A 17,006-nucleotide genomic window follows, 5' to 3' on the forward strand; every position below is an offset into this window, starting at 1 on the left:
GAGGTGAGATGGAATTTCTGCGGCAACACCGGGATGATTTTTGGTGCATCGTAAAGTGCATCCAAAGCTGGTGATAATGGTCACATAAAGCAACGCAGATGTAGAGTGTGATAGTAAAGGAGCAAGATCAAAAGGCCCAGCCCAGAGGAGAATACAGCAGTTATTAATGTGCGTCACACAAGATGGGATTAATAATGCCTGTTATCTCGCTCCAGTCTTCTGACACATCCTGTGTGGATTCATGTACCAATAAAGTTTTAATGGAAAGTTAATGTAACAACGTACATGTGATTTGGACAGAGAGAACTTTACTGTGTCTCCTGACTGAACATGAGGTTCTCATGACTTTATTGTCATCTTCAGGCAAAGATGACAATAGTTTTACTCTAGTCTGTCAGAACCAAAGGTGAGTGAGTGAGAGTGTGTTAAAGGTCCAAACCTGGAAGTCTGGCTGGAACTAGTTAGGTTTGATCTGTTTTGATCCACGTGTTAGAAATATTTTTTACTCATACGCCGTCTGAAACAGAATGACGGGTGGGAAGCTACTAACACGCACACACACACACACACACACACACACACGCACACACACACACACACAGGAAGACCAAAATACATGGGGCTGTGCCTGTCTTTGCTAATATTACTTTTTACTGAATTTGTGGGTTGGATGTGTGCTCTTAAGATATTTGTAGAGAGTGAAGCTGCCGTTTAAATCGCTGGGAGTGAATTGGAAAAGTGCTGATTTTATTGGATCCACGGTAGAGGTTCTAACACAAATAGCCAAAAACCTGGACACCAAACCCCCACAAGATAAACAACCCTTTTCATAGGATTCAGACCAACGATTGTTTCTGGCGCCATGTAAACATGTTGCTTGTGGGGTGATAAGGTGTGTGTGTGTGTGTGTGTGTGTGTGTGTGTGTGTGTGTTGTGTTGTGTTGGGGAAAAGGTAGGTGGTGGCGTGTAAAGGTTGGTGGGAGTGCAGACAGGGTGTCCGGCACCAAACCACCTTCTAAAATAAACTCAGCCCCTGTGTGTCTCTCTGTATGTCCACTTGCAGACCTGTGGGCTCCAAAGCTCCAGCAACGGCAGCAGCAGAGACGAGTCTGGGGCCAGGCAAGCCGTTACAGGAATAACATGTCATCAGCTTCATCACTCCCTTAATGACTCTCCTCTGGACCAGAGACATAGCAGACAGCGCACAGCCCCACCAAGGCGGCAGTTCTTTCTACCCTCCTGCACACACACACGCACATGCACAAAAAACATTTGTGTCCAACACTCGAAGGCCTAATGAAAACATGCAGAGGTGCCGTGGACAATGTCGCTGGAGCCAGGCCATCCTGTACTCCTGGATCCCACACACGCTACTAGCGATATTTTCTTCAAAAAAGAACCTTTTCCTTTATGGTTTGGCTTGTTTTCCATGTGCAGTTCAGACATCTACAGGGAGCTTAAATGTATGTAGGGCTTCAAAAGCTGGTCTATCATTTTTTGGATGAAATACATACTGAAATAATCATACAACAGATATTCTAGATGATAATTGTTGTGAGCCAGCAGTGACCGCTGGCACGTGCTGTGACAACCAAAATCATTTTGGTGGTGAGAATTTTTTTAATTTGAGACAAATCCAGACATCAAAGCTAGTTGAGGCTATGATTACCTCCTCCAAGGAGGTTGTTGAACGGCTGGCATTTGTTTATTTGATAGCAAATTAACCCAAGTTAAGGAGAAATTCTAATGAATTTTTCAGGAAATGTTGCTCAATAGCAAAGAAACAGATGATTCCATTTTGGTGCTGTTCCAAATTCTGAAGAAATGTGTTTCTTGATGTTATGACCTTTAGCACCAAAATATGATGCTAGGATTTACAATAAAGACTAAACTGCTACAGCTGGGACTGTTGATAATATTAATATACATAACTGATTAATAAAATCAGATTAATAAATCAACGGAATAAAAGCAGATTATAATAATTGAAATTTAGAGCTTCTTACAACTAACAAATATAGAAATGGAGAGAGATTAGGTCCAATACAAAACTCTCCACACAGCTGGCAGCACTGCCCATGCAATCCAGAGCTGTGAGAAACTCTGGAAAATAAAACTTTCCTTTTCCAACTGACATTAAGATCGCTGTGAGATGACTTAGGTCACTTCCACTAAAGTTCCTTCTGGCAGCGCAAATGCCACCAGAAAAAAGGTGAAAATTAGCTCTCACAGGAATTTCTAGGTGGCTAATTTCCATGTCAATTCTTAAGGATACTGGAGAGCACTTTTCATTTTCTTGCAGGTAGATACAAATATTCTGTGCAGATTGTACACAGGAAATGAGGCAACAGTTTGATTAGCGAGAGGTCTTATGCTAAAAAAATCTTTATTTATCATTTCATAGCAGAGTTGTCATTGAAATAATCTGCCAAATACTGCAGCGAATACATTAAAATGGCACAAAACCATGGCAGACTGCAGTGAATACATGGACGTCCAAGTGATCGCTGTGATTCAAGAAAGGCCAGTTTTCCCTTAATGGCTGTCAAATTATTGCCTCTCACACATCCGTGGAACCTATTAGCTACTTGGCTGTCATTTTTTAGTCTTGGCAGTGTGCTCTGCGTTCAGTCAGACTTAGCCAGAATATGCAACAAAAACCAACACAGCGGGCGGGCTTTGTCTAAATAGAACAGTGAGTTATGAATTTTAAAATGGCAGCACAGTGTGGCTGTTGCAGTAGGTCAGGACCAAGAGCATGAATGTGAACATCCACCAGTGTCAGCCCACAATGTTCAACCAAGTTTGCAAACCAGAGATTATCCGTTGGCATGGCTGCAGTCAGATTTGCATAAAGTTATGGTAACTGGGTAGGCTAGCTTAGAATTCTATTCAAACTCAATTTCACCATGGCTTTTGCTTTTTTTAAACCAAACAAACAAACACAAAAAATCAGATGCTGCTGCTAAATTGAGCTAACTGCCTCCTGAAAGGGTAAATTTAGTGGAAGGATGTGGAGACGTGTACCATCAATCTTCTTATTCAACCTCAGATATTAGCAGAAGTCAAGAATTTGGCTGAACTGCCTTCCTTGTTAACAGCAAATCAGCACACACCCATCCTCGTCGGCTGGACCTCTGGCACCAGAGAGGCTGTAATCAAGTCTCGCTCTGCCCTCTCACACTTCAACTATAATGCTCTGCCATTCCACTGAAACTGAGCTCAGCCGCCCTTTCGGTTAGTGTTCATGGAGTTGTTTCTCTTTTTTTTTTCCAAAGCCCCTCAAATTTATTTTCTTTCTTCCTCTCACGCTAACCACAATCCACTGGCTGCACTACTTAACTCATAAATCACCATTAACCGTGTCTCCGTTCTGACAGTCACAAATTAATGGTGAACAATTTATGACACAACTAGAAATTAACAATTACTCTAGATTTTCATTGTGGGTCTAATAGCAGATAAATACTAGATGGATTTGAGATGGAAAAATGCAGCAATGATTGTAGTTCCAGAATCAGCGTCACAATTGGAGTGCCAATAATGTGATTTTTACAGCACTATGCCCTCAGAGCAGGCATTTATATGCAAAAATGACAAGGATAAACATTTATCAGGAAGACTCAACTAGAACCAGACTCCTTACCCCTGCTGGTGGCAGGCTGGGTGGAGGAGGAGGAGAGGGGGGAGATCAGACAGAAAGAGGAGATGTGAAAACATGTCCATCAGACCTGTGAAGACTCCCAACCAGTCACTGCAAATCTTTATCGGAGCAGCCTGGTACATAAAAAAATAGTGTTCCATACACATACTGGGGTCAAGCACAATAATCTGATTAAATGGTCGCCGCCAGTCATATCCAAATCTTTTTACCAGTTCATGTAAACCTATGGGTCAGTGAACGCCTCGCTCCTTTTGATGGAAGATCCTGTTCACGACATCCTTCCTTCATAGTCTGTCAGTTGGAACCTTTGCTAGAACAAAGGCTTAACAATTAATCTTACATTTAGCAATCATTTATAGGTGCTCCCTGAACGTGTGCAACAGTTTCTATAAATATTTGTGAGGCCGCATATGTGACTCACACCTCCTTCAGTTGATATACTTCAGAGGATTATTATTATTATTATTATTATTATTAATGCTAAAAATACAGTTTGTTGCATCAGAATGATAAACATAAAGTACCAGATTTATACGGCAAAGCCTACAGAGAGGCCAAAGGTTGTAGAACATGATATTTGGGAGTTTGTTTACTTTCACATTATTGTATTTTGTTTAGACTTCCATCAGGGGAAACTGTATCTCAGAAAATGAGGAAGGAAATGGAATGAAAACAAAGGAAAAGGAAAAGAACCCGGTGTGATGGAGCCCACCGCTAACTGGTCCAGGTTCAGCAGGCGACGCAGGGACGGTGGCACCACGGCTGCCCTGAGAACGCTTTATTTATTTACTTTAAATGAAAGCACAAATGTCCGACCCAGATCATGAGTGGAGGGCTGACTTATTTTGGGAGGGGCGTCATTGGAGAACAAAGGATCAAAACCTCATTGAACAGGAAGTTGTGGTTGACGGTTGGCGCCTTCATCCAAGGCCACCGTGGTGGCAACGCTGCTTATTGTGATTGCTAGTTACCAAAATATTAGGCTTGTCTGGGTGTGTTTTAGTATTTAGAAGTCTGTTTGATCCTAAAAGAAAAACCAGGCAACATAGCTAAATTAAGAATTAAAAAACATTTTAAAATTTTTGATGACAAAAGAGAGGAAGAAATAAAGAGTTTAGACTTTGCTTTGAAATATTTACACTTTTCACTTGGCATTTTATTTCATAACTTCGCCCACAAAGTCTTATTTAGCCAGGCAAGACAAACAGAAAAGACATTTTCCTCCCTTATGTTTGTTTTCATTTTTGATTCGATGAGGCTGTAATGCCACGTTTATATTTCGGACTTTGTATTTTGTCACGTAATCACATTTCATAACGCTTTATTTATTTATCCAATATTGAATTTGCTGGGTCTCCATAGCAATCAAGGATTAAACCCTCTAAGCTTTGCTTCTAAATAACCGGTTGCTGTGTTTATGCGCCGACTCCTGCAGAACTGTTTCACCAACGGCCACTCGGGACTGACGCCTGTGTCCAAATACGCCTCATTCAGCTCCAGGCTTGTGTGCTGCTGAAGTGCTGTACATACATCATGTTATGAGCCTGCGCACTTCATTCAGAAGGAATTCCTCCAGACATTTTTCACTCACATTCCTACACGCACGGTGAATTATTTACAATCAATTTAGCTACGGAAGAGACCATTTATCAGTGTCACCCAATTCGCTTGTTTGCCCTTGAACGTCTTCGTGACGATCATGGCGTGTTTCCTTAATCAAGAGTCAAACATTCTTATTTTCACCATCTCTGGCAGGGGATGTCTGGTGGACGGAGTCCACGACCTTCCTAGTGAGGGTTTGGGTGACAAACAGGGACCAACTCAATACAGAGTCCGAGCTCGAGGACTAGAACAAACTTTGAGATTGTCGGGATGTTTCAGCTATGATGGACGCTGCTGGTGATATTTCCCTTCAGGAATGGGGCCCAATCAAGCAGTAATGCTGGCTGTACCGATGGCTGATTTCATGTCAGCTGTAACTGTTTTTAATTTTACATCTGCTTCAAACATCATTTTTAGAGGAGGTAGACACAACAGTGTTTTCTTCTACTTATTGGCTGCAACTTTTAGGTATTTGTTGACAGGAAAATGAGGGAAGGTATAGCGTGCCGCAAAGGTCACCGCTTGGAATGTTGTGATTGTACGCCTTAATCATCAGGCCACGGACCGACAGGCCTTGTCTGTTATTTTTCTGACATCTCTTCTGTTTTTTCTTCTGAGCTTTTATATATTCCCCAGATACTTTGGGAAGTGCTTTATTACAGATTTTCTTGGACTACAATTTGTCATTTTATTTATGTATTTATTTATTTTAGTCCTTCACTATACCGTGTGTGTGTGTGTGTGTGTGTGTTCTTGTACACAGTACATAATGAGGACCAGAATGTACATTTCCCCTGCACAGTGGGTATCTTTTTGGGAAGTGGGGACATTTTGTCTGGTCCTTAGAACTTGGCTCTAAGGTTAAGGTTAGTTGGGTTTATGTTAAGGTTAGCAGTTAGACACTTATTTGCAATGTAAGAATTGAGGTAAAGGTGATAAGTTAGATTAAAATCCTTGGGTGTGTGTGAGAGATATTTTGTATTTCATACACAAATGTACAGAAACAGAAAAGGAATTCAGTTCGTAACAATGACAGCATCAACAATAATAAGTATTGGAAAGCAAACTGAAACAATCATTTTGACTCCACCTAGATCTTCTATCAAACCCATTGAGGTTTCTGTTTGCACAACGATGGTTAAACATTGATGGGGACACTCTCCGTTCCCTGTTTAAGTTTTTTCTCTCCAACTTCAAAGACAGCAAGAGCGGTAGGGTCAGGGGTCAAAGGCTCACCCATTGCCTAAACGCCCCCATATTTCCTGTTTTGTCTGGTTCTGAAGTGTAAAAAGATCTAAAAAGCAAATTCCATGTTCTCCTGGAGCCACACAGGCAGGATTTCCAATTTCTGCTGATTCTTTACCTGCTTTCTGTTTCAGTTTGGATATTTTATTTACTCTTAAAAGAAAAGTCTCAACAGACGATCATGATTCTTGTCTGGTGATTCTTGATTGATGATTCTCACGAAGTAGAATCCCATATTTTCTTTGCAGATTTTGTGGTTCCTTATTCACAATCAATACACATTTCAATATAAACCTCACACAAGGTCCTCATGATAGTGCAAACAACATGTGGAATCAATCAATATTTCATCCGATTTGTTGGAGCATTCACACAGGTTTGTCAGGTTTTTCCTCCTGTAGTGAGCTGGTGTTCTGCCAATTTCTGCTACCTATTGAAAAAGCACATTAAGCTCATCACTTTCACGGCCATAAACTTTTGCTCCGTGCATCTCAAATGGTGGTTAAGCACATGAGGCAAGAGTTACTGTGTGGGTTAGGTTGCGTCTCGGTTTTGCTCTTGAATATAAAGATCACAGAATTAATTATGTCGTAAGCAATTAACATAAGAGTTTTGGGGGGAAAAAGGAATTTGGGTTGTAAAACTGCCATTGTTATGTTTGTCCTGTATCATACCGCCATGTGTCATTTTTAACAAATAAAACCGTTTGAAAATTCTATGAATAATTCTTTATTTGTGTCTCAGCAGTTCCTTTTGTGTCAACATCAAAACGTGCTCCCCCTAAAATATTGAGTAAATCACATCAAAATATGATCCAGCTCTTGATATGGGTGTGGAGGTGGAAATTAAAGGGGAGAACAATGATGAGCGCTGTTTGACAGACTTGAATTAATGGCGAGTATTCCTGGGGGGGGGGGGGGGGGGGGGGGGGGGTGCTGTGTCATTACAGGGGAAATGTAACATCACATCTGTAGTTAAATAAAAATGTAAAATGTGCGTCAATCTCCGAGCCAGGCTGAACCCTTCAATCGGGATTTCCTGACAAAATAATTTACTGAGATAAACAAAGTTCCTCCATATCTGACTTTGATTGGTGAGGGGTGACGTGCAAGTGTGCTTCCCCAGTGCTAAATTACACTGCAGCATGGTCCCTCTCAAAGCCCACATCTGGGATTGGCCGTGCTGGATGCCGTGCTGCTTTAATTTTGGTTATGTTGTTTATAACCCTATAATAGAGACAGTAAAGGACCACAGGGCTGGATGGAAGGAGGTCAGAACACAGACAAAGTAAAAGCAGTAATTTTGACAAAAAAGAACATAAATAAAAAATAAGAAAGAACATAAACAAAAAAACTTGTGGGGATATTGATGTTTTAAGAAACTAAATGAGATAAAGTCAAATTCTTGTGTCTATTAGATTCAGGCAAAACTTTGTGGTCGTCTGATTATGACGTTTCCTTTCAACAGGATCTACTTTGTCGCTGTGATTCTGTTTGAAGACAGAAGAGTGCAGGTTTCAGCCTGCTGTGTTGGGCAACAATAATGGGAAATCTGTTATTAAGTTGGGAGCAGATTTGAGTGAGTAGCCAACCCAGAATGCACTTTGTCAACTCCAACAGCCTGAATAAAGTTCAAATACCCCCCAACCACACTGCAAACTCGCCCAGCAGATCTGAATTGTAGTTGTCCACCTGTTCAATGTCTGAGACAATATTCGTAGACATGATGTCTTAGGACTTGAGCGGTGATTTGAAAGGTGAGTTAGTTCTGTTCTGTTTTTAAGAGTTTTTAAAGACTGGTCTTTCAAGTTCTGCGACCAGATGTTTCTAAAGTGACACTCATCTTAATTATACATCCCAGTGAAAATCATAACTTCACGGCCCATAAAGTTGCATGGATGTGTATCTGCTGAGCAGATGAATTGGAAAGTCCCAAAGCTTAGCAGCAGGAGTGTGACATCCTCCAACGCATTTTTGTTCTCTTCCATTGGGTTGTTCACCCCTCGGTGCGCAGGTGTGAACATTGTTGTCCTGGGTGTTGTCACCTGCTCTCACCACCAGACTCAGCCAATAGCAGAGCAGCGTGGCCCCGGCAAGTCATTGCTGTGTGTCAGCACCACCTTCATCCCAACATCTTGAGGACTGTGTGGACTCGTAGCTGCTTCATGCTGCTCACAGACGTAGACAACAAATACTGTCAATGAACCACCTCAAATCTCTGAAGTGAACTCACCCTTAAAGGAGTATCACATTTTCAAACCCAAACTTGATTATTAGATTTAAGGTTCGATTAATAATTTCATTTTAAGGGTACGTGGACAGAGCTGAGAAAAGGTGACAAGTTGCTCTGGATGACTGAGAACTGCCACACTTCAATGTCTGGAATCCATTAAAACACACGCCAGTATGTCCTACAACTAGTCATACTTTGCCTTCTGGCCATTATCCCCCACAGACCTACTGAACATTACCGACATCTTGTTAACAGGTGTAGCAATTAACCAGGATTTTTTATAGCTCCTTTGAAAAATGATGAAGCTGTGGACTACTTTCAGATTGCGGCAGATGTATGAGCACAGCTCCGGGAGCGATGTTATGAAGTAATGTCTCCAATGTAAACATGATGTATGGAACATTAGGTATTCTGTATAGACAGCTGCACTAAAGCAAGTGTTAGATTTGGAGCGCAGCCTCGGTGTTTGCTGCAATTCTGACATTGATTCTGACTAAATGTACAATTTAATGCAATGTGATACTGGACTAAAAGAAAAGGTGTAGCTCCACAAACTGGAGGAAGTAGCTTTATTTAAGAAATAACATATTTTAGCATCAGCAATTAATTCTAGAATTACTTATGTCAATGTTATATATAAGTAAAAACAAATGTGGCCTTGTTTCATCTCAATGCAACTCATGGAGGAGGGGATACCAAAACTCTGATTAGAAATAATGAAATTCAGAGCATCACATTTTTTAAATTTTCATCTCATAACTTAATTAGAGGAGGCGGCAGAACAAAAGCAAACACGGAAAACAAGTTCCAACAGTACAAGAATTGAATTAGGTTTAATAACATTTCATAATAACATAACTTAATATTTATTTTTGAATGAAATACAAGTTCCTCACAAATTGCATATTAGATTCTGTGTATAAAAATACTGCTCCATCTGCTCTGCAGCATCAGAATCTCTTCATCTGTCTGCGTTCTTGTCTTCTCTGCTTCTTCTCATTCACTTCTTCAGGTGCAGTTGGAGTTTCTGCCATGAACCAGGGGCCCAGGAAGTTCACCCACAGCAGGTGCAGTGCACGGGCTGGAGCCTGAGGCAAACAGTCACGAAGAGCAATTGTGAAAATTTGGGCAAAATTTGATGCAAAGATGCAAAGAGTGGTGAAGAGTTAAAAACAGCCTCAGTAGACATCCAAAACAGACAAAATCAGGGGGAAAAAAAAAGAGATTGCATTTTTTTAAATGAATCCAACATACCAATTTGATGAACTACTAAAACCAATGTAATGACAATCAATCAAGTTAAAGTTCTTACCAGCAACCAGAGATACCAGAAATAAGAAGTGATGATGCTGAGCACTTGTACGATGGCTGTGAGCAGGATAACGTCCTTCAAGTGCCTGAAAAAGAACAAAGAAATCATCACATTTCAGCTAAAATAATGAGTGCAACATTTCAAAATAACATCAGTATCAACAGAGAAAAACAAAAATGCAGTTCTTTAGACAGGAGAGCATTAGGAGGAGCTTCAGCGCTGAGTAATGTCTCCAAAGCTTCCTGTCCTGAATACACTCCATCAATTAGAGGGTCAGGACAGACAGGCTATAGGCTGATAGGTGAAACTCACTGTCAGACACTCAGTGTACATCATGAAAGGAGGCTAGAGTACTCCATGAAAAAAAAGTCCTAATAATATGCAGACTGAAAATGTAGTTCCTGTTCTCTGCATTCAGGATCAACAAACACTATGAACTCCTTAACTTGACATCAAGAATGTGTTTGCAGGGTCACATACTCTGCCATTCCCTGCTCCATGTTTAGGTCTATTCCTCCATCTACCAGGCTTCCGTCCTCAGCAAACACTGGTTTGGCCATGGCAGACATGGAGCGGTAGCTCCCAACATAACTGTGAGGGCAAACAAAGCAGCAGCTGCAGGAGAAAAAAAGGAACCAGAATTAAACAAGGCTCAGTGCAATCTAACTTCTCAATTTGAATGATCTTGGACTGAATTCCCTCACCCATGTCCAAAAAGTAGAAGAACTGTAGAAAATCAAAAGATTTATGGCAGCATATATTGCCTGGGAAGGATAAGCCATAAAGCAGATCTTCAATTAGTCAACAAACAGAAACTAAATGTGACACTTCAATGAATTGTTCAAAATGTTCAAGATACAATTTGCCTTTGACAATATTAATGTGACAGTTTAGATTAAGACTAAACTCATCTTAATACAAAAGCAGATAGTCAAAATAGTTCCAGATATATTGCATATTATAAGCATTAAAGTAAAGATACCTGGTAAGATGCTACCCGATCTGCAGGCTTTATTGTACTAACATTGTAAATTACACCTTTTCCTTTATCTGTTAAATAAAATATTATTACAATTTCTAAAAATGTGGTTGCTTAAACTGGGAAATCACAACTCATTTAACATAAGACTGGATGCAATAAAAGCATGATTTACTGAGTGAAAATGTATTGATGGCGTAATATGGGAAGAGTATATTTACAATGGAAGATTCTTACATTAGCTCCTAGGATGACTCTTGTGTAGAACTTGAGCGTTGCTTCATTCTCCTCATAAATTTGCTTCTTTCCTTTTGTGCCAACTTTACCTTTAGGCTTTTGAGAAAACAACGGAGAACTATTCAATCATTAGCAGAATATTTTACATCTTTATCATCAACACAAACTAAGCAAATGCAAACCAAAGCTTTATGTGAGACCTCCAAATTTGATGAGGCAGGGAAAATATTTAATTTTGTGGATACTGCACAATAACATTTGCCTTCCATGCTATTTCTTGAGAGAACTGTGTTGCTTTAGCAACTCAAACTATTCTATTGAATTTATTTGGTAAATACAGATGTGAGTCAGTCTTTTGCCTCTATTTCAGCTTGCAAGGCTTGTGCAGCGACATGTGTCCGTTCTCTCACCGCCATCTCGCATCTCCGACCGGCTGTTATTCGTCCCTTCTGCTGTCAATTCTAAAACATGGATCGCTTTATCTCACGATTAAATCGGTGCATCAAAAGTCAAATTTAGAAGTCTTCATTCGGTCCAATTCTTTGTAACACATCAGCATTTAGTTAGTCAGGAAACCAACATATCCGGCGCAGGAAAATGTCGTCATCAACCACGTGACAAAAGCTGTCGGTGGGTTCAGACTGCCATCTGCTGTTCATGAAGGTAAACTACAAGAATGATTCTTATTTATGGGGCGCATATGTATTAAACTCATATATTGTTATTACTTCTATACAGCTGCAACCATGAGAAAAAACGATCAGATATAGGTGAAATAATAAACATCATAGATCAAGGTTTATTCTCAAAATTGTGATTTTTGACGTGGCTCGGTACTGTCATGGGATGTGTCTCGTGCTGAAGGCAGCTTAGAAGCAGGAACGGTTAACACCACTTCAGAAATGGAGCATCGATACAGACCTGAATCCGAAAAATCGACAAACAAGAACAATCAATTACCACAATAGGGCTGAGCACTTGCCCATGTGACAACAGAACAGAGTCACATGGGAGCGTCCCATGTGACTCTGTCCTGTAGTTCAACAGGTCGAAGAGAGCCGGAAGATACGAATTAACTGTTTAACTACTCTATGTCACCTGACGCTTTTGTGGTTGAACTAATTTAAAGCAAAGACGTAACAGAGAATATTCCGCTGTCTCTGTATGATTTTTGTTTGTTTGTACTGTCGGCAGATCTGTGAAAAGTTTGCTCCTATTTTGTTTTTGCAGCCAAACTTTGGACTCTTTGGGCCACCGTAGCTGAAGTACTTCCCAGTAACAACAGAGGGAGGTTCTGCTGGTCAGTGAAACTCCAGTTTGTAAACTTCAGCTTGTTTCAGTGATCTCTGTCCGATAGTGGACCTCGTTAATTTTAAAACGACGTTTTATGGTACACAATGGAATATCTGCTCCAGGTTAAAATAGCCGCCCTGGTGGGTTTATTGTTTTTGACCCTTATTTTTGGATTCATCCCCGCTCGAGTTAAATGGTTCCGAGACACAGACGGCACAGGTTTGTAGACGTTACTATAACAACGAACAGAGAAGGTCTGTCAATCTTTGTCTTCAATAAACCGAACAGTTGCTGTTGTTTTCTGTAAGATTGCCTTCTAGCTGCCTTTAGTTTTGGTGTGTTTTAAAGTACAGTGATTGGATTATTCGCAGGACATCGTTTATTTGGTCTCGTTATTCCAAGATAAGCGAATATCCAATGATGTTACAAGATCAGCAGAATGTTTTTGGCCTGTCCGTCTCATCTTATCGTGTGTTTTAGCAGCACAGCGTCCTGTGATTTTATCAGGTCGTTAGCTATTGTCGCTGCTGATTTGGGTAAGAATGGGATGGATATTCGGCCATGGTGCAAATCCAAACATCCACGTTCAAATCCTCACGTATTTGGCCTCAACCAAGTGAAGATGTGACTACCTCTGTCAGCTGTTATAGTGGATGACTCGTGTTATAGCCTCATCTTCCTGTACGAGTCATCTGACATGGGCGAAGCTTCCTTTGCTCATATTTCATGAAACATTCTTCCTCATGATGTACTTCGACTTATGAATATAAAGGTGAAAGCAACCACTCACAGCTTTGTGTTCCCCACAAAATTCAAAATCCTGATACCTGATACCATCATGCATCGCTTGGATTTTCTGTTTAGGAATGAATTATATTGGAGTTCAGACTACCACGGGCTTTGTTGGCCTATTGGGTGAAAAACGTTGTTTTTCATGATTTCATGATATTAGAAAATTGGAAAATAAACAATTTTGTAGTTTTGAGAAACCTAAAGCGTTCACATATAAGTTGCAAATTTGTAAACCGTAAAACCTGTTTGGTTATTGTTCGAGTTGGTCTCTAATTCCTTCTCAATGTGTAATGGACTTTTTTATTCTGATCTGCAGAAACCCATCGGACAGTTCTGAGTCTAATCAGCTGTTTCGCTGGAGGCGTCTTCTTGTCAGCATGTTTCCTCGACATCATTCCGGATTATTTGTCAGACATCAACACGGAGCTGCATGCTCGGCAGTTGGAGGTATGTCCATGTAGGACAGGTTTGGACATGGACTAGGTCATTTGTCCAGAATATCGCCAGTATAGGCATCAACATGTGATGTGTGAACATTCTTTTGACATTTAAATGGAGTAATAATAATAATAATCCTTCAAATTGAATAATCTCTCTATGCTGGTCTCAAACAGACCAGTTTCCCTCTTCCAGAGTTTATCATGGCTGCTGGCTTCTTTACAGTCCTCATTCTGGAGAGGATTGTTCTGAACTGTAAGGAGATGAGAGCAACTCATGAGGAGAGAACCACCCTCATACCAGAAAGAAAAAGTGGCCACGGGCACGGCCACGGCCACGGCGACGGTCCGGACCCAGAGAGCAGCGGCCACCACGTTCATGTCGACTTTCAGGCTCATTCCCCTTTCCGCTCTTTCATGCTGTTCCTCTCCTCTCCCTCCACTCCATTTTCGAGGGGCTGGCCATCGGCCTGCAGACCACAGACCCAAAGGTGAGAGGGAAAAAAGCTCATGGCAGAGAATCAGTCAAACTGAAAGGTTGAAGGTTAAGCCAGAGGAAAAGAAACCCACAGTCACAGAGACTTGTTGGTATTTCGTGGTCATAAGACCACCTCAGGCCGCTTCAGTGTGCTCTCAGAAACATTCTTCTACATGTGGGTTTATTCTTTGTGTGCATCTAGCTGCACATTTATATCCTTCACACATTTGCATCAATGAAATGTAAACTTGAGATCACAAAAAGTTTTGAAAATTTAAATTTCATGCTGCATAAATGAGGTACAATTACAGCGATGTGCTAGTTCAATGCCAGATTTAGCAGTACAGCAGACCTACTTTGTTTGGTTTGTGGGTAGCTTCTGAATTTCAAGTTTAATCGCATCGTTTCTTCCAGGTGGTGGAGATCTGCATCGCTATACTTGTCCACAAGAGCATCATCGTGTTCAGCCTGGCTGTGAAGCTGGTCCAGAGCGCCATCCCTCCTCTGTGGGTGGCTGCCTACATCGGAGTGTTTGCCCTGATGTCCCCTGTTGGCATCGCCATCGGCATAAGTGTGATGGAGGCTCAGTTAGCCGCTGGGCCGCTAATCCAGGCCATCCTGGAGGGCTTCGCCGCTGGGACATTCGTTTACATCACCTTTTTAGAAATCCCTCCCTCACGAACTCAACTCCCCCGGGAAGCAGCTCCTCAAGGTGCTTTTCCTCTTGCTGGGGTTCAGCATCATGGCGGCTCTGTCGTTTTTCTGGGCTGAGACGCAGGTTTAAGGAGGCGTTTGCCCAATAACAGAACTTTATCCTCCTCACCGGCCACTCAGGCTGGTTTCTGTTGAAGGACACTCACACAGGAGCCTGTGTGAGGACGACCCCAAGATGGCGAAAAGGAGGATTCATTTAAAACGTGACATTAAAATCTAGTTTATTAAGAGTACAATCAAAACTTAATTCCTTGCAGGTTTTAAAACTCATTTGCACAGATTTGTTTGTTATAATGGTGATTGATGTGTGAATATAGTTTTAAACAGCAGTATTTATTCCTTTTAAAGGGATTTAAGTCAGGAGACCACAGTGACACAGTGCCTGCGACGAACCTCGGCTCCTGTCTTCTTCTGACACGCAAACAGTTATTGTCTGACATTGAGATGCTACTCAAAACACAGAAAGAGGGCTGCACTGTTTACATCTTATTTTTTGAACCTTTTCATGTTTGTGGCTTCATTTTTTAAAAAGAATTACATTTTATTTGGTACAATCCTTTCTGCTTGCCAAGCCTAAATTTGGTCCTGTTTTAAGTGTTTTTACTGACCTGGTTGGTTAAATATGACACTTAATCATGTTTTTAGATGTGGCTCCCATCAGACTGCTGCATTTATTTTTAATTTTAAACTTGTGTTTAATGTAATTTGAACCATTGATGCCTTTGTTTGCTTTAAAGAAGTTGTGAGAAAATACCAGAGAATGGCTAATATTCACTTTGTGCATTTTCTACTGAAGAAAAGGTTGTTATGGCAACAAATGTAAACAAACTGACTGCTATTATATCAGGAGCTTTGTGCTTTTATAATTGTTTTTACCAATTTACCACAAGTTCACTTGTTTTATAAAAGATCTTTTAAATGTTGGCACATTAGAACAGTGAGTTTACGATGTGTAAAGTGGCAGTGTTTTATTAATGTACGGTACTGATGGATGGATATATGAATGGATGAAGTGATCTGTGCCGATGTTGAACACCAGCCATGCCACATCCACAGAAACTCTCGTTTAAACGGGTTATTCAGCCACAGTTCCTGTTTTGTCATGTGATGATCACATGTCTTTATCAGCACTAACAAGGAAGAAAACTGGTCGAACATGTGGTTTAGATGATTAGAATATTAATAAAAGATTTGTCACATCAATGAAATGCGCATTTGTATCATTTTCTTTATATGCCACTTTTTAAAATTCCCATTCTGTTGTTAATATATCACCATTTTACAGAATGTTGATGGCAGCCTACCAAGTTAGCAATTGATAAATTAGAGTCTACTAAACACAGTTTATTACTCAATTTGAAAAATTTTGAGTGCCGTTTTTCACATTACATGCATTCAAAATAATTACGCACATAAATGAAGCCAAAAAAGGCCGCATCGGGCTATTGCTGCCGCTAGGCGGCGATGTCGAGCCTCTGCCTGTGATGGCTGAAACTAAGGCCTCCGCAGGGGGCCCTAATAAAAACAGGTTCTCCAAATTTGCCTGATTTTGAATCTGAATAAGTTATATTGAGTTCTGGGGGGTTATGTATCTGTTAATTCCCAATTTCAGGATTGCATGAAGGCTGTAATGCCTTACATAACGCAGCCACGGCTGCCAGTTTGTTCATTTGCGCGCGGTGACAAATTACTTTACTTCAAAGAACACAAATGAATGTCAAAAACAAAGGATCTGGTCATGCTTCCAGCGTCGTTAACCCCTGTCTGTCTGAGACTATTCCCAGTCATCAACTAATGAGAGGTGGGACAATGACAAACGACAAAAGTCTCATGAAGTCTGCCAGGACCTCAGTGTGTGGAGAGAGACCCTGAGAGTCCTCCGTGCACTGCAGCTTGTTAGCCTTTAATGTTTATTCACGTGATGGTGTTTGGGGTCCGTACGATCTCCAACAAGTCCAATTTTTCACGCTGCAATGCTCACGGTCTGTTATGTGAAGGGGAAAGCAATTTTTAAAACTCAG

At 40.8% G+C, this 17,006-nt stretch overlaps 2 protein-coding genes and 1 long non-coding RNA gene across 3 annotated transcripts; 1 reads left to right on the forward strand and 2 right to left on the reverse strand.

The window, feature by feature from the left end:
* Positions 1-9,548: 9,548 nt before the first annotated feature.
* LOC115252149 (transmembrane protein 208-like) lies at positions 9,549-10,653 on the reverse strand. The gene is made up of 3 exons (XM_029846641.1): positions 10,536-10,653; positions 10,056-10,140; positions 9,549-9,831 (listed from the first exon to the last, which is right to left on the reverse strand). Exons 1-3 carry the CDS (start codon positions 10,622-10,624, stop codon positions 9,694-9,696), a joined length of 312 nt encoding a protein of 103 aa, XP_029702501.1. The 5' UTR covers positions 10,625-10,653; the 3' UTR covers positions 9,549-9,693.
* A 15-nt stretch (positions 10,654-10,668) lies between these two features.
* Positions 10,669-11,890, reverse strand: LOC115252150 (uncharacterized). The gene is made up of 3 exons (XR_003890590.1): positions 11,682-11,890; positions 11,272-11,367; positions 10,669-10,819 (listed from the first exon to the last, which is right to left on the reverse strand). It is a non-coding gene; the product is annotated as an uncharacterized lncRNA (long non-coding RNA).
* Positions 11,891-12,363: 473 nt separating this feature from the next.
* LOC115251996 (zinc transporter ZIP1-like) lies at positions 12,364-15,055 on the forward strand. Its single transcript, XM_029846086.1, is given in 6 exon segments — positions 12,364-12,783; positions 13,673-13,803; positions 13,971-14,220; positions 14,223-14,284; positions 14,686-14,940; positions 14,942-15,055. Coding segments are annotated over 6 exon segments (927 nt in total). The 5' UTR covers positions 12,364-12,668.
* The last annotated feature ends 1,951 nt before the right edge of the window (positions 15,056-17,006 follow it).

Source organism: Takifugu rubripes, chromosome 13, assembly GCF_901000725.2.
Source record: "Takifugu rubripes chromosome 13, fTakRub1.2, whole genome shotgun sequence".
In the NCBI taxonomy this organism is placed as follows: domain Eukaryota; kingdom Metazoa; phylum Chordata; class Actinopteri; order Tetraodontiformes; family Tetraodontidae; genus Takifugu; species Takifugu rubripes.

Coding starts and splice junctions, on each gene's coding strand:
- LOC115252149 (XM_029846641.1), bottom strand. CDS start 10,624: ATGTCTGCCATGGCCAAACCAGTGTTTGCTGAGGACGGAAGCCTGGTA. Junction 10,141..10,535: donor ATGGAGCAGGGAATGGCAGA/GTATGTGACCCT, acceptor GTTCTTTTTCAG/GCACTTGAAGGACGTTATCC. Junction 9,832..10,055: donor TCTGGTATCTCTGGTTGCTG/GTAAGAACTTTA, acceptor TGTTTGCCTCAG/GCTCCAGCCCGTGCACTGCA.